At 44.3% G+C, this 21,497-nt stretch overlaps 1 protein-coding gene across 4 annotated transcripts; it reads left to right on the top strand.

Annotated features, from left to right (window-relative positions):
* Positions 1 to 1,120: 1,120 nt before the first annotated feature.
* On the top strand, positions 1,121 to 20,614 carry LRRC8A (leucine rich repeat containing 8 VRAC subunit A). Of its 4 annotated transcripts, none has more exons than XM_074609051.1 (4): positions 1,121 to 1,266; positions 2,945 to 3,070; positions 12,754 to 14,917; positions 18,322 to 20,614. In XM_074609051.1, exons 3-4 carry the CDS (start codon positions 12,761 to 12,763, stop codon positions 18,595 to 18,597), a joined length of 2,433 nt encoding a protein of 810 aa, XP_074465152.1. In that variant the 5' UTR covers positions 1,121 to 1,266; positions 2,945 to 3,070; positions 12,754 to 12,760; the 3' UTR covers positions 18,598 to 20,614. The 4 variants fall into 4 exon arrangements, with proteins under 4 accessions (XP_074465152.1, XP_074465151.1, XP_074465154.1 ...); XM_074609050.1 differs by lacking the exon at positions 1,121 to 1,266 and adding an exon at positions 1,281 to 1,359; XM_074609053.1 differs by lacking the exon at positions 1,121 to 1,266 and adding an exon at positions 1,375 to 1,437.
* The last annotated feature ends 883 nt before the right edge of the window (positions 20,615 to 21,497 follow it).

Raw genomic sequence — 21,497 nt, forward strand, 5'->3', positions numbered from 1 at the left:
TCAGTGGCCTTAGTTCGGTAAGCTGTTGTTACAGAAATGGAATGGGGTTTTCAAAATATTCCGCTTTATAAATGTCACATTGGTTGTTTTTTACGGAAGAAGTGGTAAAAGCTGCAATTGAAACGGTTTTCATTCTCTTATTGTTAACTAGCCTTAAATGTTGATACTGGTTGTATCCGCTATTTTTTATTTGAGGAGTGCAGCGAGATGTTCACTAGACTTTCTCCCCCGGTCCCTAAATAAGGATGATGTCCACGGCCTTGGTTATTGCTCGGTGGTTTGAAGGACAGGAACCGGCTGTGCCTCAGCCGTCTGTGCTGTCCTGGGTGTGTGAGAGAAGGGCTCGGCCATGGGGCCTGGGCTCCCTGGGCTCCGCACCTTCCCTCCTCCTGCACAGGGCACAGCCACAGAGTGAGGCAGATCCAGCTGATTTTAACCATTTAGGCGCTAAGGAAAGGGTTTAATGTCACCTGAGAGGAGGTAGGGCCCCAACAAGGGAAGACACGGCCTCCTTTTTGCCTGTGAGCCCAGGGGTGACACGCACCAGCCCAGGCAGCTGAGCGGATGCTCTTCTCTGAGCTCCACACGGCTTGAACCACGCTGAGGGGCTAAAACTGAAACAATGTGATGTCAGGGCACGGCAACTATAATTTTTTACCCTTCTGTGTTTCCACAGCAGTGACACCAGCCTGAACCGGGGCCTGAGGCTGTCCTCAGCAGACAGGGCTTTCCTCCCTGTTTGTCCTGAGGGACAGAGGCTGCCGTCCCTCAGCGCCACAGGCTGCAAGACCCAGTTGCTGTACATAGAACTACATTAAGTGAAAGAATGACAGAAGGCTTCATCATGGTTGGGTCATAAACCTAATAAAGAGGTAATTTTTTTTTTTGACAAAAAGAATAAATTCTAGACTCCAAAGTCCTTCCGTCCTGCTACAGCAGATGAAGGCACTCAGCTCCACACCTTCCCCTTCTGCCCATCCCTGAGGCTGGAATTCTGGCGGCCCCTTTAAGACGCTGCCCATTTTGCGCGCTGCCCTACACCAAGATGGCGCCCCCGCCCTCACTCCCCCTCCCCATATCCCCCCCCGCCACCATAAATTCCGCCCACCCACCCCCGCGTGACCGCGCCCTGCACAAAGATGGCGGCGTGCCCTTCACGTCACGCCCGCTCTCAAGATGGCGGCGCTCTCCTTTGCTCCTGTGTAGCAGCGGCAGCAGCAGCGGTGGGACGGGACGGGCTGATGGCCGCCATGCCGGGCGGGTGAGGTCAGTTCCGGGGTGGGGCCGCCGCGGTGCGGTGAGGGGCGAACAAAAGGAGCCGGAGCCGGTGTGAGGGAGGGTGGGGGTTGAGGCGGCAAGGTGGGTTCTGGCGGCGGGGCGCTGTGGCCCGGCTTATGTCGCGCTCCCTTCAGCGGCCCGGGGTGCCGGACGGGCGGGGTCTGTGGGGGACTCGTCCTCCGGGTGGGGTGGCGGTGAGGGCAGCGGGACCGGACTCCGCGGTAGGCAGGGCTGGGGCGGGGGGTCTGGGGCCGGCGGCGGGGGTGAGGGGAGCGCAGCCCTGAGGGGAAGGCAGAGGGCCGGACTGCTCCCCTCGCACCGCCCGGGAGGATTTGCTGACTAATTCGTCAGTAATTCGTTTCCTCCGTGTCCCCGCCGTCCCTGCCCTGTCATGCGGCTGGCGGGGAACTGGGGCTGGGGGCAGGTGGGTTCCCCCACGTCTGTGGGGTGAGGCGGGGCCGTCCCGTGTGTGTAGGGGGGGTGTCCCCCCCGGGGGACCGCGCTTCCCCGGCGAGGGGGAGAGGTCCTGTATTTGTGACCTGGCGACGGTGTTGCGGGCGGAAGCTGGTTGGTATTTTTTTTTTTTTTAAATTTATTTCTATCATATAGAGGATGCCTTTTTCTGGAAGCCTGAGGTGGTGTGACAGGCTTGTGGGAGGAGGGGGCAGATGCGGAGCCGGCCCCCGGGTGCCCTGGCTTCGGGCCGTCGCCTCAGAAGAGTTGGGGTGGGAGAAGGTCAGAGAGTGCTCTCCTTTAAACCTTTCCTTCGTAGCAGTCTGTCACAGATAAAACAGAATAGCTTTGATTATGAAGGAGTTGCTTCAAAATCTGTCAGCCCTGCTGGTAACTTTGGGATCAGGAGGAACATATTCTTGAACACCTTCACCACTAGGGGTGACTTTTTTTTTCCCCAGTGATGTCTGTTCCTTTTCATTTTTTCCCTGTTTTTGACAAAATGCTTTCTGAAGTTCTGCAGTCGTCTCCTACGTAGCTAGGAGGCTGGACACTTGAGATCTCTCCCAAAGCCTAGGTCTGCTCCCTTCTCTGTTTTCCCATGCCCCATGCTGACATGCAGGAAGCAAGAAAAAAAAAAAGCTGTTGTAATTCTTGTTGATGGTGCTAAACTGCTGCCACTTTAAAACGATTCATGTTGGTACATATGTGTTGAGAGGAGAGGGGTCAGTTGCTTGTATCCAGAATGGTTAGGAAGATGATCTAGGAAGCTTTTCAGATATTCCTGAGGGTAACATTTAAAAAAAAAAAAAGAATTTTTTCAGACTAGAAAGTAGGTAGTAAAGCCATTGATCGTTTTTCCCATCTGAAAAAACCCTTATTCTTTCTTCCAGGAGGTTAATCTGTCCCTACCAGTTTAGGCTAAGTTATAATATTAATATTTAGCATTTCCTTTGGCTGGGTCTGCAACACCTACTTTTTGGTAATTTCTGTTCAAATAACAGATGTGGGAGATTCCTTCCTCTGAAGAGTTTTACTTAGCTCTTAGAGCTTTTACCATCTTTCTAGGTATCTGGGTGTCTCTTTCCGGTTCCCGGTAACCCTCTGAGTTGTTCCTTGCTTCTTAGATGTCCTTTACCGAGTTTTTATATAACATGGTCCCCCTGTGAACTTGCTCTCCTCTTCTTTGCTGATAATCTCTGTTTCATTTCAGGGAAGCTGTTCCCATGGCGTTTGGGGAATGCAACGCTTCGACACCCACTCAGGATCCAGCACACAAGAACATCATCTACTTCCAGCACAGAGAACTGAAGTGCAGATAGCAGAACCCAGCTGCAGGGTAAGGGCTACATGTCAGCTCTGAAGTGGTAAAGTAAAGCCCAAAAAAATGACCAGGATATTACTTAAACATAGTTGCAAAGCACAGGGCAGTGACGAGATGACTGATAAGAAGAAAGGGGGAAAGGTGGTTGATCAGAGGGTGATATGGGGAGAGTGGTGGTATGCTAATTAAATTCTGTGAGTCCTTAGTCAGCTTGAAGATGAAAAAAAGAGTAAAGGAACTGAGTGTTGTCCAAAGTAAAATATAACAGTTATATTTATTCACCCATACATCTAACTCCTGGCCACATAAACCCCAACTTCTCATTGCACTAAACAGGAAATACTTGAAGGCTGTCCAGTAAAAGGTTTGGTGACTGCTGCCTAAAAGGAATGCAGCTGAGAAGTAGCAAGAACTGTTTGGTTTGGTAGGTGCTCTTCCTTTTCCTGCAGGGTGATGTTTGTATTGCTGTGTAGCCATCTCCTAGGCAATCGTTTGCAGTGAACTCTTAGGAGTGCACTGGCTAGTCACCCACGTGGGCGTCAATTAGGCAATGACAGAAACTAGTTGCAAGAAACTCCATGCTTCCTTGGTTCTTCACTAGGATAATGATGAAAGGTATTGCAGAATTCTGTGCTTATCTTCAAGATGAGAAATCTGGACAGATTGGCTGTGTTCTGAGCAGTGAGATCTGCAACGTGTTGCTTCCAGAATACAAGTATCCCTAAGACTTGTCTGACGTTCTGTTTAGTGTTCCAACAGTTCATGGATTTGTTTTTCATACTGATCCTCTCATGGTATTTGGAAACCCTGACTTTATTCATGTAGGTCAAAGACAAAGTGCATAAATATTTCCTTAAAATATGCCAGAAGCCATGTGTTAAAAGCTAATGTTTCCATGTTTGAAATGTGGAGTGACTGAAGCCTTCCAGTGATGACTTACTGAATGCTTAGAGTTGATTACATTCTAGTAAATGCTGCAGGCATTCAGAAAGGTGGTCTGTGGTTTGGGGCACTCGGTTACTTTTTTTTTTTTTTAAATAAGTGGTGGAGGTCAAATGTATAAATTATTGTGTTGTGTATTGAGCAGGCTTATTTAGAGGCCTTCATGTAATTCTTTCACATTCTAAAGGATTTTGTTCAGCATGCCGCTTAATAAGGAAGTGAAGCTCACTTCTGGTGTTAAATTGAGCCTAACTGGTATCTAGGAAAATGGAGGTGCAATGTCAGGTGAGTGCTGGTGGAGCACAGAGGAGAAGGGCTTAGGAGCTTGAGGGGGGGCATTATGCATAGCTATTGTTTTGGTAATGATTAAAAATTAACGTATTCAGCTGCAGTGTGGTGAGCTGCCTTTGTGCATTATTTTTTTTTTTCTAAGAATAGCCTCAGTTCAGGATATACACACTAATGCTGAACAGGCGTTTAACAGTCTATATGCTTTGAAGAGCATGTCTTGAATGCCTCCAAGCAGCTTTTTCCTTAAACTGTTGATGTGGTACATGTATTTTGTATTGCAAGTTGAAATCCAGTTCATATAGCTGGATTATATGTGCCCCTCCTGCTGCTATAAAACTGCATTTGAAACTGAAAGCTATTCAGTCATGACCTCCCTGCTGAAATAATAGCGCTTGCTTCTCCTTGTGTACTAATCATTGGCTATAGAATTACCTTGGCAATTCACAAAGCTCCTATTTTGTGACAAATTTGCAAGCTGCTTCTCTATCTACAGCCTACCTTTGTAAAGCTGTGTACTGGACTAGTTAATAGGCTCTCCTTGCTTAAAAGTTTTTACTTACTTTGAATCTACTCTCTTGATTTCTTAATCTGTTGTTAGATAGGTCAAAGCTCTGCTCTGTCCACCATTTCTGTATTTGGCTCAAAACAGTCGTTTACCTTTTCTTGTATGGAAATGCCGGAATTAGGACTCTTCAGCATTTCTCCTGCACCTGATGGGGTGCTTGAAGCTGTACTTGTTGTTAGAAGTTAATACTGTTGCTGTCTGTCTGTCTTAAGTAGTTACTAACAGAATTAATTAAATCACTTGCATTAGTCAGTACAAGGGAGTGTTTCGTAGTGTACTGTTGGAATAAGGTAGTTGTGCTTTTCCAAGACAAGCTCTAATGCCCTGTCCTTGAAGCATCTTTTTTATGGCAAAGACAAAATTAATTTTGGTTAGGAGGCCTGTGACCATGTACAGTCATAATTTATAAGCTGACACAGACATTTTTCTCTGCTTTGCATCACTGTTGCAACTCATCTGATAGCGCTTAAATTTACATAGCTGTATGACAGCAACATACAGTCCCTGCTCCAAGCAGCTATCAGTTCAGTTCTGTGCAGCTGGGGCAGAATACTGTCAGAAAAGGTGGCAGGCCAAGCCAGGTCTCTGGTATGGATTGTTCTGATAGTGCAGATGTTCTTCCCTGTGCCTGTTAGGACAGGCTTGCTTGTGTGACGGTAAACAGGAGTTCTTGCACTATACTGTTAAGAAAAGAATGTCAGTCCTGCATCTGACAGGAAGAGTCGGCTAAGGGGTAGCTGTAAAGATGGCAAAGTGCTATCCGTTGTGTAGGTGAATTTTTTTTTTTTCAGTAAAGGTATTGTGACACAATAGGTTCATTTCATCCTGCTGTGGCTTGGGTGTGGCTGAATGTTGCCTACCACTGCTGGATGGTTGTGTGAAAACCAACTTACCTTGCTCTCAGCATTGAGTTCACTGGCTGTTCCACTAAGTGAAGAGTGTAAGTTCTGGCAGCTGCTGCTTTCACTACTCTGTTGGCTAGTCTGAATTATAAATGACCCTTAAACTTCACATGTTCACTTCTCTATCTCAGAAGGCATTTTTGTCCCACAGGAGGGATTTATTTTTTTAATGCAGAAAGGGCCTGATGTAGGGATAACAGTTTGTTGGCCAGGGTTTTGGCATCTGGCTTCACTGCTGTTTATTTCTAAACAGCAAAGGACAAAATCACTTGAGTTGTTCCATCTCATGTCTTGGACTTTTCCAGTGGATCACATGGCTGTCCTTGTGCTTAGAAGGTTTTCTGAGGGATGCCTGAAATCAGCTCTGTTTCAGCCTCCTTTTTTACTTTTAATTCTGGGCCTAATAAATGTGGGGGAGGAGACATGTAAATTCCCAGTCCCATTTCTGACCAGCAAAGCTCTTACATTTCCTGGTTTTTGAACAAAGAGCTCTGTGTTATGCCCTTCTTTAGGATTTCAGGTGGCAGCATGCTGGGGAGGGAAGCTCTGCTCTATTGAAAACTTATTGTAACATGTTGTAGCTTGTCAATAATCAGAGCTATAGTCTAAACAGCATCAAGGTTTTTCTTTCCCTTATCTGCCTCTGATGCTGTTGACACATGAACTCTCTGGGCTTCTGAGCAGTAAGAAATTCTGTCAGCAGTGCTTGAATTCTGCTTTGCAGTCCACAATCTACAAGGAAATCCACTGAGAATTAAGAATATGTACAGTAGAAACTAAAGAGTTGCAAGATCCATCATACAATGCATCTATATCTACTTATCTAAAACTGTATTAATAGAGACTGTGTCACTTGGAAGCTGCATGCCACTAAAGGTGAGGAGGACCTCCTTGGTTTTGGGGAGGTCCTGGAAGCGAGGGGTGAAAACTTAAATTCTTGTGGATGTCATGAGATCTTGTGTGTAATCCTATTTTGCCAGTAGCTCCATTAGTAACAGAATGGCCAACAGAAAGGAGGAGGAAAGAGGAGGCTGGAAAGAGTATTCAGCAAATGATGAGTCAAGCTGACAAACTAGCCAGTGAAACAGAACAGCGACGTTGTTTCTGTTCACTTTGTCCCTAGCTGGATATGCTGGCCAGCAGTTGCAGGCAGGAATTTCAAGCGCTGCTCAGCCAGGTGTCTGTCAACAATAAGTCAATATTCACTTTTTTAGGTCGGATGATTTTTGGATAGAGGAATTGTCCAAATCAGAGGATGTTCGCTTCTGCAGCGATTGCTCTGTTAGTACTTTGAACTTGTTAAATATCACAGTGGTCCTGGGGTTGTGGAAAGCATTCATGCTGTCAGCTCTGTCAGCCTTTATCTAGTAAGGTACATGCTGCCTTATGATGCCTCTGTCAGCCAGATACGTTTAATCTTGTTTCTGGCTGGTTTTACTATTTAGGTGTGGTGTGCTCAGAATGTCCCTGTTCTTCTAACATGAGTGATTATCTTTCTCCTCCAGGTGTGTCTAGTAAAACATAGGATTAGTACTTGGTGATGCTTATGGTTGGATGAAGTCTGGGTAGGTTTGGCAGGCTGGTTATGTAAGTCTGAAACTGCTGTTTCTTTTGTTGTATCAGCCTGTTCAGCGTTTATGGCGAGGCCGTGCTGTACATAGGAGGTGGGTGCCCAGCCAGCTGAGGCAGGGATGGTTGTCTGGTAAAAGGAGTCTACAGTGGGATGCAAACTTGAATCCAGGTGAATCTGCAGGCACTGAAGAGGTATGTAGTATCTAAATGTGGACAGTGCAAAGATTTCGGGAGCGTATTTATTTTTATTTAGGCTGGATTGACCCTACTGTATGATAATGAAACTTTAGCATCCATGCTGCTGTAAAGTGTCCTGGGGTTGTTCTATATTGGATATAAATTGTAGTGCTGAAATAGTGCTGCTTTGGTGTAGCTGAAACCCTCAAAGTTAAAGGAATTTCTTGAGGGATGAGGGACTGCTCAGGGACTATGTGGTAGCTAGGAAGACATTGTGGAATGCAAAAGCTGAAACACCTGAGACACACTTGTAAGATTTTTTTTTTTTTCTCCTTGGGGTGCAATACCTAAAGCCTGCCTATTTAATTATACCCTTGGAAAACTTACTTCCTTATGTTTCTGATAAGTTGACAGGAGTTTAGGCAGAGGTGTTCCTACCTATTAGCTTATGCAAGTTTAGTGAAATCAACTTGCCTTTAAATTTGAATAAAGCACTCTTTCAAAATCTCAGTATCGATGCCTTCCATGTGGCGGAGTTAACTATACTGTAAGCAAATCACCTGTTTCTGAGCTCCAAGTGGGAAGTTCTGCAACTTGAGGTATATATGAAGGAGCTTGGATCCTTCTTCACCAAGCCTGTTCTGACGCAGTACTGCTTTTCCAGTTATGACCGTTCCTGTCTATAACTCCTTCACTCACTTCATATGTTCTGTGCTCAGCCTTCAGTGAGGCTACATGACAGAAGTGACCCAGCAAATGCAGCTTCTTCACAGTAAACACTTTTCCTGCTGACAAAGCACACTGGAATTCAACTTCTGAAAAGAGCAGAGGCTTGAAATCTCTGCAGTCTGCCTGCTGGGCCTGTGGAGCTTGGTCTGGTCTTGGTCGCAGTGAGGTAACTTTGTTTTTGCCCAGCTGTCTTTGTGTTCCTAGTCTTATGCCAGAATAATATCCTCCATCTAAATCATTTGCTTCTGCTGCCTATGTACTTGTTGGGAGAGTCTATGTTCCAGCTACCTGCTTGGTTTCTAGATAGTGGTTGGAATTGCAGTCCCTATGGGAAGAACCCTAATGTGCAGGGGAGTGTTAAGTGATGGAGATGGCCCCTGAGAATCTGACTTCTCAGAGTTAGTCTGCTGTTGTCATCAACCCCAGAAGTGAAACTGCTTGCTCTAATCAAGAAGAGGGAGTGTTGCAACAAGAATCACATTCTGAAATGACTGCAAAATGGAGCCCACAAAATAAAGATGACATTTGCATCTTGATGCAGAGCTGTCTTTCAGGAACTAGAAATGGATTGCATGCATAGGAAATCTAGGTGAGGAGGGATGCAACTTTTCCACCTACTTTCTCAAGTTTTTGGTGGGCAACTTTCCCTTTTACTGCAGATGCTGGGAGTAAGATGAGATAAGATATGGCAAATTCCACCTTCTGTAAAGGTGGCCCCTGGTTTTATTGTTCTTCTGGGACTTGAACAGGGTCTCTACTGCTGCTAGGAGGGGGGACTTGCTATGAATGTCCTTCTCTTCCTCCAGTGACCCTGTCATTGTTACTGGAAGGTAGGAGATTTCCTGCTCCGCCCTACCGGGGTTTAGTTGCTGACAGTGAGCTGTAATAGACTATTGTGGGACACTGATGTTTTTTTTTTTTTTTTTTAATCTGTCTTGTAGGTGCAGAATGTAAAGGGAGATCTCCTACCCTAGGTAACTGGTAAACAGAATTAGGGAGCCTGCTGTGCTAATTTCTGGTTGGTTTCCTTCCTAACTTTCTTGAGATACAAATCAAAGTGATGGCAAGGTTAATTTCTTGTGAGAAGAAATTAAGCATTTCCTGGATAGGGCAAAACTAGCAAACCAGCACTACAGCTCAAGTCTGAAAAGGCCTTAGCCATGAGACCCCAGATCCTGAAAAAAGATCTTCACTGTTTCATAACCCTACTAGGGGTAACTATGAAGGGCCTGACAATTCCTGCAGAAGTTTTCCTACCGAGAGGGGAGGGAGGAGGAAGGATCTTTGGGGAGAAGTGGTATCTAGGCAAGAGAAGAAAAGAGATAAATATATATTTATTTGTTTTTCCTTGGTGTGCGGTAGGGAGGAGTAAAGAGTTCTTTAAATAAGAAGCTGTTCCTTTATGAACAATACTAGTGTTTTCACTGCAAGTTCCTGAAAAGAAAAGAGGAATACGATCTTCTACAATATTTACGGAGAGCAAGGAATGGTATGGCAGTGTTTGTTACCTCTTAGATGTAGTTTAGGAGGAGTCACTACAGAAGCTTTCCATTGCATCTGGTCAGAGTGTTTAAGAAAGGTACTGGCTGGGAGGCTGCCATTAGACTCTCATAGAGCCTTAGTGTAGGTGCGTAGAGACACCTCTGGCTCTCGAAGACCCTGCTGCATTATGAGTCTGGTAGAAATGAAGCTGTGCTCACCTGCAAGCATAGTTGGATTTCAGAAGTCATGTCAAAGTTAACTGTTCCAGCAGATAACTGTAGTAGCTTTTGGTGTTCCCCTTTTGCAAAGCTTTCCAGGCATTCTCTTACTTGAACTGTCGAAGTGCAGGACTCTGCTCCCTCAGTCTGATTACGGCAGAGAGTGGCAGTGAGGGCGTATGTGTTCTTGTCTTGTTTGTTTTTCCTTGTGGGTAGGGCAGTGTGTCAGCAGTCCTGCCCTGGCTCTCAGACTTCTCAGTAGCTGAACTTTCTGGTTTCTCTATGAATTGTCTTGCTTTCCTAGCTTACTTGTACTCTACCCCTAGGGGTAGTAGGGGTTCTAACAAAAAAAACTAACCAAACAAAAGCATGAGGAAAAAAAATAATCTGGTATATATCCTGCTTTGGTGCTTCTGAGGAAGGAGGGAACGGATGGATAAGGGTCCTGGGAGAGTATAAGGCTTCTGTCAGTAGTGATTAAAGGCCTCTGTCAGAGGTATAGATTCTCTGGCAGAAAATACAGATATAAAATGGGGTTTTGACTCTGAATTTTCTTGTCTGTGGAGACAAGCTATTGAGACACACATCACCAGGAACTGATTCAGTGATCTGTTTAACTACTGGCTTTGAGGTGTTATGGAGTTCGGGGGACAGAAAGAAAACTTCTGTACCCTGTTTTATCCTGGAATTGGTATTTCTGTAGTATGCACAGACAGCTCTTCTCAAATGTATCTTGCAAATGGACTCTCTTCTCCCTGCGGTGGATGTATTCAGAGGAGGAAGGTGAAGCATGGCTGAAGTGCCTTGCCTAGGGCCTTGCAGCAAGCTAGCAACAGGACTCTGAGTGGGGCTCTGAACACCTTGTCATTCCTTTTATTCTAGCTGCTCAGGTGCTATTCAGAAGATGTTCAGTTTTGCCTGTTCTTCCCTCTCCCTGTGAATGTGTAATCCTCTTGCCCTAATCTGCTCGATGCAGTCCATCCTGCAGAGGCATGCCAGCCACTCTGCTAGTGCTCTGCATCCTTACAGGACAGTAGTTTCTTCTAACAGTGCTGATTATGGCTATTTTCATGCCTTGTTTCTGCATCCTTTGCCAGGATTGCGTGAGTTTACTGGTTGATAAATTAACAGATTTGCTGTTCTGCCTTGTTCTACTGAACTTCTGAAACAGGTATTGCCATTTTGTCCCAAAATTCCCCACTAAAAAAAAAAATAAAAATTGCATCTAGTTATCCCAATCTATCTTTTGTGATGGACTAATGTAGTATTGGAACTGAATGGGCAGAAGGGCAAACACTTCTTCAGGGATGGCTGCCGTCTTTCAGTCTACCACCTCTAGTTGCTTGCAGCCTTCCCAAGCAACACTAAGTCAAAGCTGGCATTTTAGCATTTATTGTTGTAAGCAGCAAACCAGGGAAGAGTTCTGTATTTAGTGTCTCTAGGGAATGTGGTGCTTTTTGCATTCATATTAGGAAGGGCTTCCTTTGCAGTTCTGTGCTGGAAATTAATTTTTAAATACAAACTTGAATTGTACCAAAGCAGGTGATAAGGGCACTCCGCTTCTCAAAGAAAGCTTTCTCCCAGCCAGTGGTATATAGAAATCTGCTATTGACCCTGCAGTCCCCCCGAACTTGTTGGGACTGTCTGTACAAGTGATGGCTTGGGGAAATGTGACTGAATTTTTTTCTTTTCCTCCTTTGCAATGGAATTCATGAGAGTTTCAAAATGACTGAAACTTTGCTAGTAAGTATGATGTGATACTACTGCTTTTTCACCATTGTTAGAACGAATTACAGTGACTTCATGGTTTTATTTGTGTTGCCTGTCAGAGAGGGGGGGAGCTTTGTGAGCTCAGTTATCCATGGATCAGTCAGGCTTCCGGACTTTCTGTGGCTTTTTGAAGAATGTGCTTGAAGTTTCACTGCCATAAGGCCTCTGCTTCCCAGAACCTTTTGATTTCCTTTGTGACACTTAAATCCCAACTGAGATGAACTCTAGGTGGAAGTGGTAGGTCAGGGAAGTGAATTCTTCTCTTAAATATGTTTCCCCCTTCCTCTATTTCTGAAGTAAATAAGACAAAGAGCAGCTGTTACGTGATTTCAGTACTGAGTCTATCAGAGCGCAACTAACTAATCTTTCCTTGGAGAATTAATGCAAAGAGAGGAAGCCAAAACTACTTACATGAAGGAGAAGTCATGATATTGGACAACTTTGTTCTCTTTTCCAGTTTGCTTTATTGATGCAGTGTTGAGTTGCATCAATGAAGTGATTCTAGAAATATAACTGTATTGTATGTAAATCCTCTTCCTTGCCCCTGCCGTTTGAGAACCACACAAATGCTGAATTATTAATTTTTAGCTCTGTAAAAGCAGTAACAAACTCATGACAACTGTGCTCTCTGCATGGATTTTATCACTTGTAACAGTGCTGGCAAACTCCTTCATCCCTGGAATAAAATCCCTAGATAAAATAGTAAACTTCCAAATACTGGTCTGGCTGGGGTAGTTCAAGTCTGTCCTGCAAGGTTTCTTTAAGTGTGAATGTCTTGCCTCACAGACTGCTAATGATAAGAACCAGTTATGGTGTTTTGTAACAATTTGTCTATTAGGGAAGATGGCAACAAACTAACTTTACAGTCTCAGCTGTACCAAATTGCTCACAGGAAGCCTCATTCATTTGTCTCAAAGTGACTTGAAGTTGGGCCTCGGCTAACTCCAGTCTTGCTGTGCTAGTGCTTAAAACATGAGTTTCCTGATGCCTTCTTGAAAAGCAGAACAAAACAGTTTAAGCTAGTAATGCCTGCTTCTGGTTTCCTTTCAGGTGAATCATGATTCCAGTCACTGAATTGCGCTACTTTGCTGACACTCAGCCAGCATACCGCATCTTGAAGCCATGGTGGGACGTCTTCACGGACTACATTTCCATAGTGATGCTGATGATTGCAGTGTTCGGAGGAACGCTTCAGGTCACCCAGGACAAAATGATTTGTTTGCCCTGTAAATGGGTTACCAAAGACTCTTGCAATGACTCAGTCAGAGGTTGGACAGCTGCAACCCCAGAGCGTACCTACTATAATTCTAGTCTTGTTCCCTCTACTGATACAGGACCTACGGGGATCCGATACGATTTGGATCGGCACCAGTATAATTATGTGGATGCGGTATGTTATGAAAACCGTCTTCACTGGTTTGCCAAGTATTTTCCTTATCTGGTGCTGCTACATACTCTCATCTTCCTGGCTTGTAGCAACTTCTGGTTCAAATTCCCAAGGACCAGCTCGAAGCTGGAGCATTTTGTGTCTATTTTGCTTAAGTGTTTTGACTCTCCGTGGACAACGAGGGCATTATCTGAGACAGTGGTGGAAGAGAGTGATACTAAGCCAGCATTTGGGAAAATGAACGGCTCCATGGACAAGAAATCCTCCACAGTCAGTGAGGATGTGGAAGCCACTGTTCCCATGCTGCAGAGAACAAAGTCTCGAATTGAGCAAGGGATTGTGGACCGGTCTGAGACTGGTGTCTTGGACAAAAAGGAAGGTGAACAGGCCAAAGCACTCTTTGAGAAAGTGAAAAAGTTCCGCACTCATGTGGAAGAGGGAGATATAGTTTATCGCCTGTACATGAGGCAGACCATCATCAAAGTGATCAAGTTCATTCTGATCATTTGCTATACTGTTTACTATGTCAATAACATAACGTTTGATGTTGACTGTAAAGTGGACATTGAGAGCTTGACTGGCTACAGGATGTACCGCTGTGCTCATCCTTTGGCCACTCTCTTCAAAATCTTGGCATCTTTCTACATCAGTTTGGTGATATTCTATGGCTTGATTTGTATGTACACACTCTGGTGGATGCTGAGGCGATCACTCAAGAAATACTCCTTTGAGTCCATCCGGGAGGAGAGCAGTTACAGTGACATTCCTGATGTGAAAAATGACTTTGCTTTTATGCTCCATCTGATCGATCAGTATGACCCCCTGTACTCAAAGCGCTTTGCTGTCTTTCTGTCGGAGGTGAGTGAGAACAAACTGCGGCAGCTGAACCTCAACAATGAGTGGACTTTGGAGAAGCTGCGCCAGAGGATCACCAAAAACTCTCAAGAGAAGCTGGAACTGCATCTCTTCATGTTGAGTGGCATTCCTGACACTGTCTTTGACCTCATTGAGTTGGAGGTCTTGAAGTTGGAGCTTATCCCTGATGTCACTATTCCCCCAAGCATCGCTCAGCTCACCAGCCTTAAGGAACTGTGGCTCTACCACACGGCTGCCAAAATTGAGGCTCCAGCCCTTGCCTTCTTAAGGGAGAATTTGAAATCTCTCCACATCAAGTTCACAGACATAAAGGAGATCCCTCTTTGGATTTATAGCCTGAAGACACTAGAGGAGCTTCATCTGACAGGGAATTTGAGTGCTGAAAACAACAGGTACATTGTGATAGATGGATTGAGGGAGCTGAAGAGGCTGAAGGTGTTAAGGTTGAAGAGTAACCTCACCAAACTGCCACAGGTGGTGACAGATGTTGGTGTGCATCTTCAGAAGCTTTCCATCAACAATGAGGGCACCAAACTCATTGTTCTCAACAGCCTTAAGAAAATGGTTAACTTAACAGAGCTTGAGCTGATCCGTTGTGACTTGGAACGCATTCCTCACTCTATCTTTAGCCTCCACAATCTGCAGGAGATAGACTTGAAGGACAATAACCTAAAGACCATTGAGGAAATCATCAGCTTCCAGCACTTACATCGTCTCACTTGCCTTAAATTGTGGTACAATCACATTGCCTACATCCCCATGCAAATAGGTAACCTAACCAATTTAGAACGCCTTTACCTGAATCGTAACAAGATAGAAAAGATCCCTACCCAGCTCTTCTATTGCCGAAAACTTCGGTATTTGGATCTCAGCCACAACAACCTGACTTCCATACCACCAGATGTTGGACTTCTTCAAAACCTGCAGAACCTAGCTGTGACAGCCAACAGGGTAAGTGGGCAAGGAGCTGAGTGTTTCTGCATAAGTAAAAGTAACTCTGGCACTTCTGTTATCTGTGTGATTAAACACGCTACAATGGTGTGTCAAATACTCCTGGCACTGGCATTCTATTTAAATTCTCAAGCTTTTGTTTCTGTCTGAGGGGTTTATCTAAGGCGAAACATTGCAAATAACTCCAGGGCAAGCCTTTCTTAGAACAGCCCTTGTTCTGTAGCATTTCTTCTCTTAACAGTGAAACTGCTTCTAAGTGTCAGTTGGAGGCTGTTTAGAAATCCTGGCTGTCAGTCGTTTCTCTGCAGTTGGAAGCTTGTAGTCTCTAGCTTGGTATCAGTTTGGGGCTTAAAATGGAAGTCTGAGAAACTGTAGTCTTAATCTACAAGTATGCAATTAAGCCTATGCACTTCAGCCATGTACATACACCATGGCAGCAGCCATCTGGGACATGCATGTGTGTGGCTTACAGCTTTGCTTATACTAATTTGCACTTCCAGGGAATACTCCATAGTTTGGTCTTATGAGCATGCACTTTTTGTGAGAAATTGGATATGGACAGACTTACGAAAAATGGTTCTTAAGCTCTCACTTTTAAAATGTGGTGTCTTGTTCCACAAAGGTGACTTTGGAGAGAGCAAAGCAGTCTAGTGCAGTGTCATTACTCAGGGCAGAGTGAACTAAACCAGTTTTATCCATTGACAGTCAGTTAGATGTGAAAGTGTGAACTGTGGGAATTCCTTGACTTTCAGAGGGAAGAAAATAGGATGGCACCTTGCATACTGAGGCATACCTCAGTATGATGGCTGTGGGTTTTCTTGTGTAATCTCAGATAGGTTAAGTTTAAGCCTTAGGTAAGTCTAAGTGCAGGGCAGGTTAGCGGGGATGACCAAGTGTGCTATGCTGCCTGATTTCCCCAAGTTGTTCCTTGGCTTTTGTTGGAGGGCATTTATTTGTTTAAAGCAAACTGTACCCATGTTTTTTCCTGAATCTTTGTTCTTGTGTTTGGGATTAAGGAGACTCCATTTGCTAGGTATCACAAAGATCAATTTGTGACTGCGCAGACTGATGTACTGAGTGGAATGTCTTGTTGAAGCTTTCATTCATTCTATTTGCAAATTCCCAAGAGGCTCTTTTTTCTCTTAGTTTATTACCACCTGAAGCTGCAAAAGGCTCTAACATAACTACAGATTGCAGACAGATCTAATTAGTGGTTTCTGTGTTCTTCTGGGAACATGCAGTGGAATTTTCCTGGAGCAGTCCTAGTTTTCACTGTTGTGTATCAAGATCTTTACTGCTATTGGCAAGATGTATCTGTCACTGAATTCTGTCAAATTACCTGTGAGAAGCAGACAGAGCAGCTCTAGTATGGTTTGGCTTTTCACAGGGGAAACTCTCAAATAAAGTATTTAATTGCTAATGCAGTTCAGTGTTACACAGGGCTCCTAAAACTCCAGTCAGCATTTTGAAGTTAGTGTCTGAAAGTTCAAGTCTGTTTTGTGCCCCTGAGGAGTTAGAGCAAACAAGCAGCAGCCATTCAGCTATCCCAGTTTAATAGCTGCTCACTCAGTTTTCCCAGCACTAACAGACTGGGTGGCTGTGCATCTGTTTGTATGGGTGGCTTGAGCTCTGGTAAACTTCATGGTATGCACACATCACTTCCTATTAAGTTAGAAGCCAAAATATTTTCTTGGGGAAAGCGGGGCCAATATGGGCAGTTTCTGAGGATGGCATTAGGCAAAGATGAGGGAGTTTTCAAGGTTCTTAAGCTACTGTTCAGAATTTGGATAATTCTGTACCATTTGTCTTCTGGCAGTCTTCTTAGCACAGCTTCCCGAGGGTTAATCTGCAGTGTATCCTCTGCAGTCTTGGGGTGGAGCCTCTCTTGGATGAAAAGGAGTTAGAGGCAGCTCCATTTTCTTCAGCACAGTGTGGCACCACCCATTTCTCTCTTCAAAAAACGCTAATGCAACAGGAAGGCTGGAGCAGCCTTCCCTCCACTGTGTTCTGAAGCAAAAGGTGGTGAGGACCCAGTGAAACAGCTGAGCTGTTTGTATCCTCTGCAGGTGCTTGGGCAAGGCCACAGTTGCCCTGGGGCTCTGCCAGCCTGGTTACTTACAGTAAACAGTGGCAGCAAAAAACACAAGGGCTGGTAGGCTGGCATTTCCCAAGGCCAGGAATTATCTCAAATGTCTTAGCATAGCTCTTAGCAAATGCAGACTTCTGGAATTGGCTGGTACCAGTGTGCCATTCTGGGAAGCAGGCTGTATTATAGCACATTGCTTCCTTCCTAAACCAATACTTGTCCCTTAAATAACACTATTATTTTCAAGAGTCTGTGATCATTTGATTGCATGTTGCTTTTTGCAAAACACTCGACAGTACCAGTAACAATGACTGAATTGAACTGTCTTTTAATTGGTCTGATCTTGTCTTGACTTTTCCTTGGACTCCATCTCATTCAGAACTGATTACAGTCTAATTTAGCCATGAATGATATAATGCATAATTTAAGTTTTAAAAAGGATATGGTTGCATTTAAAGGCAAATGACAGCCTCCAAGATGAGACTTTGAATTAAGGAAGAATACTGAATTGCTATATCTAGTTCATAGCCTAGTGTTTGTTAAACCTTAGCCATATTGTTTTCCTAGAAATTCTTTGGGAGGACTGGACTATTAAAAGGCTTTAATAGAAATAAGACTTATTAAATTAGTGACTCATGGATACATGAAACTCATGGATACATGAAACATGGGAAAGCTAACAGCTGGTAGCTTCATTTTTTGTTGTTGCATTTTGGCACGGTCAAACCCAGTGCTTTGGAGCCTAGAAACTCCTTGCAACACTTCAAAACCCTACAGAAATGATGGAATAATAGTCCCAGTTCTCAGGGCTTGGAGACCACACCTACAGAGCCTCTGCTCTTATTACAGCAAAACTAGGAGTCCTGACTAAATCCAGTCTTTATGGTGTTCAGTATCATACCAATTGTTCAATGGCTACCTAAAGCAAAGGAGCTATGATCCAATGGTGGTATAAAGGGTTTGGAATGGAAAGAAGCTAATACTGATGGGAGCATGTGACAGTATAGGCCAGCTGTGAGTAGGTTTCTGGTCCTCTAATCCTGTCATTGGTGATGTCTTCTACTTTAGCGACCATCATTGGTGATCTCTTGTAACTAATAGTGTCTGAAAGGGGAATCCATACAATCATGGTTTAATGACTTTTACTTTGGGAACAGTCCTTATGGTGGAAAGCAGGAGCTCACTCAAGGGAGAAATGGATGATTGAAACCAAGTGCTCTGTAAACCTTGAAGCATTGTGTGGGCTTGTTGGTGTCTTATGGGCAGGTGTCCTGTTTCCTGGTGAGTTTGCCTGTGATTACTTTATTTTTTTTTTCAGATTGAGAGTCTCCCACCAGAGCTGTTCCAGTGCAGGAAGCTGAGAACCTTGAACCTGGGAAACAATGTGCTGCAGTCACTTCCATCCCGGGTTGGAGAGCTGACAAATCTGTCACAGATAGAGCTACGAGGAAACCGCTTGGAGTGCCTGCCTGTGGAGCTGGGAGAATGTCCTCTGCTGAAACGTACTGGGCTTGTGGTAGAGGAGGACTTGTTCAACACACTGCCCTTGGAAGTCAAAGAGCGGCTGTGGAGGGTAGACAAAGAGCAAGCTTGAACCCCTGAAAAAAAAGGAAAAGCCTCTGACCAACTAAAAGGAAACAAAAGGCCATTCCGGTCCCCTTTTCCCCAGATCCTCCCCTTTCTCCACTCCAATCACTACCAGGCTAGCCAAGGAGTCCCTGAACAAACATGGCTCTGAATGAGGCAGCTTCTTGCCTCAGATGCAGGATGGGGGAAGCTTGGGATCAGGATGAGGATCAAGACAGATTAGTCGGCCTCTGAGCAAGGGCCAGTGGGAGTAAAGAGGTGTTGCTGCTGTTCTGGGCAGGAGGTAGGGTGAGGTGAATGGTGCTGGTGAGAAGAAATGACCTTTGAATGGAGGAGAAAATGCAATGTGTGGATTGCTGCATTGCTCCAAATGGGGCTTATATGTTTCAGGGACTGCAAGTGTCCAGTGTCCTGCAGGTAAAGATCAAGAGACTAGGAAACCTCTTGAACCTCCATCTCTTTCCGTGACCCCTGGTACTGTTCTGTTCTGACTCGGAGATTGTCAGTGATGCCCCACAGTGGGGTGGGATAGGATACAGACAGCTGATTTTTTTTTATCTAGATGCTGGCATTAGGATTTGGGGGATAAACTTATCTCAAACATCAGTTTGAATGCAGGATCTTTTTTTTTTTTTTTTTTTACCAATTGTCTTTACCCTTTGCACTCCATACCTTCTCCTCTGCCCTGGAGAAGGAACCAAATCCCCCAAACCCTATCTGCTCATTTAAGATTGCACTATTTTAACAGTTTCAAGTCACTTGTGCTGATGAGTAGATCATATAGTACCTGTCTCCAGCTGATATGCTGGAGGCACTGACAGACATAATTCCAGAGCTTTAGCTTGTTCTGAAATGGGTATGAAATAGCATAAGTGGGAGAAATATCTGTATAAAAAGCAGTCTGATTGTCTTTCCCAGAAGCATCGAGTTGCTTCTGGATCTGGCTTTTAAAGTTTTTAAGCTACTTTTAAATTCCTGTATTTTGTCACGTATCAAGTATGAACATACAACTGACCAGTGTGTTGGGGTGTCTCCTGGGGTTGGTGGTGTTAGTAAAGAGGAACGCTCAGGCTTCCCCTGCACCTCTTGCCCTCCCATTAAGTTGTTAATGCTTTGCCAGTGTTTTTCACAAACGCAGTCTACAGAGCTGCTTGATTGTTCTCTTCTGTTGTCCTCCTCACTTTAACAGCTGTCAGTTCCTGTTACACCCTTGACCTAAATAAAAGGCTGAAGCTGATTGAACTTGGTGCTGGAAAAGAAACCTGTCCTCCTATTTCTTCCCCTTTACCTTCCCTCAGTGTTAAGGAGCAGTATGAGAATCCCTTGTGGACTGAGCTCCTCTAGATCCCTGGAACAGAGCAGTCTTTATTGAAACAAGTCTGACCTGTTCAATATTGTTTGACAAAAAAACCCAAAAACGTGAACTTTCTGCACTGGCACAGGTAGACAACTTCTAATAGCTACTGATAATCATGTCCTTAAGGTGAGATGGTTAAGGTGTACCTACAATACATCTTAAGTCTGCTCTTTTCCATCAGAAGGAAGAGGAGGGTCAAGGACCTGCAGGTTGTGGTTGTAATACTCTGCATCAGACCAACGGGTTAGCTCCAAGGCGGAGTGTGGCAAGCTGAGACGTGAAAAGTTTGGAGGCTTCCCATGTGTACAAAAGGGGGAAGCTGCAGCCATCTCCAGAGTGATTCCTGGCAAGCTGTCAGTGAGTGCCCTCGCTTAGCAAATTGTGGTGATCCCTTGGATGTTGGGGCAATAAAGCTTTCTGTGGCTTTCTTCATCAGATGTAAGATATGAAATATATACACTAAACGTGCTGAAATCATGAACAATGTTAACCGGGCTCTGGATTTGTTGATGTTCAGATGCTTAAATAAAGCTACATTAAAATCAGGAGATCTGTTTATAAAACTGCTTTTAAGAAAGATGTAAATTCTGCCTCCCTTAGTCCATTCGTTATGAAAAGTTTAAACAGTCCAGGGAATAATATAATTAAATCTCTTTATCTGGCAAGCAAGGTACTGTGAGAGCTCTTCTTGTTTCTAACAGGGTTAGTGTCTTGAAATTGTGTTAGAGTTGGGGCTGCTACTGAAAGGATGGGGAAGTATTGATGGTCATGCGTCTTGGATTGTACTTGTTCTATTTGCACAAGCATTTTGGATTGACAGAGGGCAGAAATTGCTAGGTGGGCTTAATGCTTAAGTAAAACAGGAATAGCTTCAGGCTTAGCTACAGTAATACTGTTTTTCAGTCAGTTCCTTGTGGTGTGTGTGTGTGGGAGCTGTGTGGATTGTGTTTGGATTGTGAAGAAAACTTCTTTTTTTTTTTTTTCCCTTTCTCTCTGCCAAAAGATACTTTTTGTGCTGGAGAGTAATGGCAATTGAATAGAGGCTTGAACTCTTGTCTTGTATTTAAGGTCACTGGATGACATTCAAGGTCAGCTTGGACGGGGCTCTGAGCAACCTAATCTAGTTGAAGATGTCCCTGCTCGTTGCAGGGAAGCTTGGACTAGATGACCTTTAAAGGTCCCTTCCAACCCAAAATGTTGTATGATTCTAACTGGTTTACAACACATGTATTTTAGACTAGGCAGGCTGAAAGGGCCAAGCACCTCACAGGATTTTCACCTAGCTTACAGAGCAGAGAGATTTCTTCTGCATGTCTAGATCATTGTAGATGAGTGCTTTGACTCTTGATTCTAGTTGTGGTCTTAGTTATACAAACTAAACTTTACACAGCTACATTAGAAGCTTCTATAAGCAGCTCCTGAAAGTATGCCGCAGTGCTTCTAGAAGCTTGCGAGCCTCCTGAACTGCCATGTATCTTAGTGCTGAGTCCATAGGACAAGTGGCTGATAGACTGTTCTGCTAGAAATCAGAGACTGTCTCTAACTTCTGA

Source organism: Larus michahellis, chromosome 15, assembly GCF_964199755.1.
Source record: "Larus michahellis chromosome 15, bLarMic1.1, whole genome shotgun sequence".
Lineage (NCBI taxonomy): Eukaryota > Metazoa > Chordata > Aves > Charadriiformes > Laridae > Larus > Larus michahellis.

Coding starts and splice junctions, on each gene's coding strand:
- LRRC8A (XM_074609051.1), top strand. CDS start 12,761: ATGATTCCAGTCACTGAATTGCGCTACTTTGCTGACACTCAGCCAGCA. Junction 14,918..18,321: donor TAGCTGTGACAGCCAACAGG/GTAAGTGGGCAA, acceptor TTTTTTTTTCAG/ATTGAGAGTCTCCCACCAGA.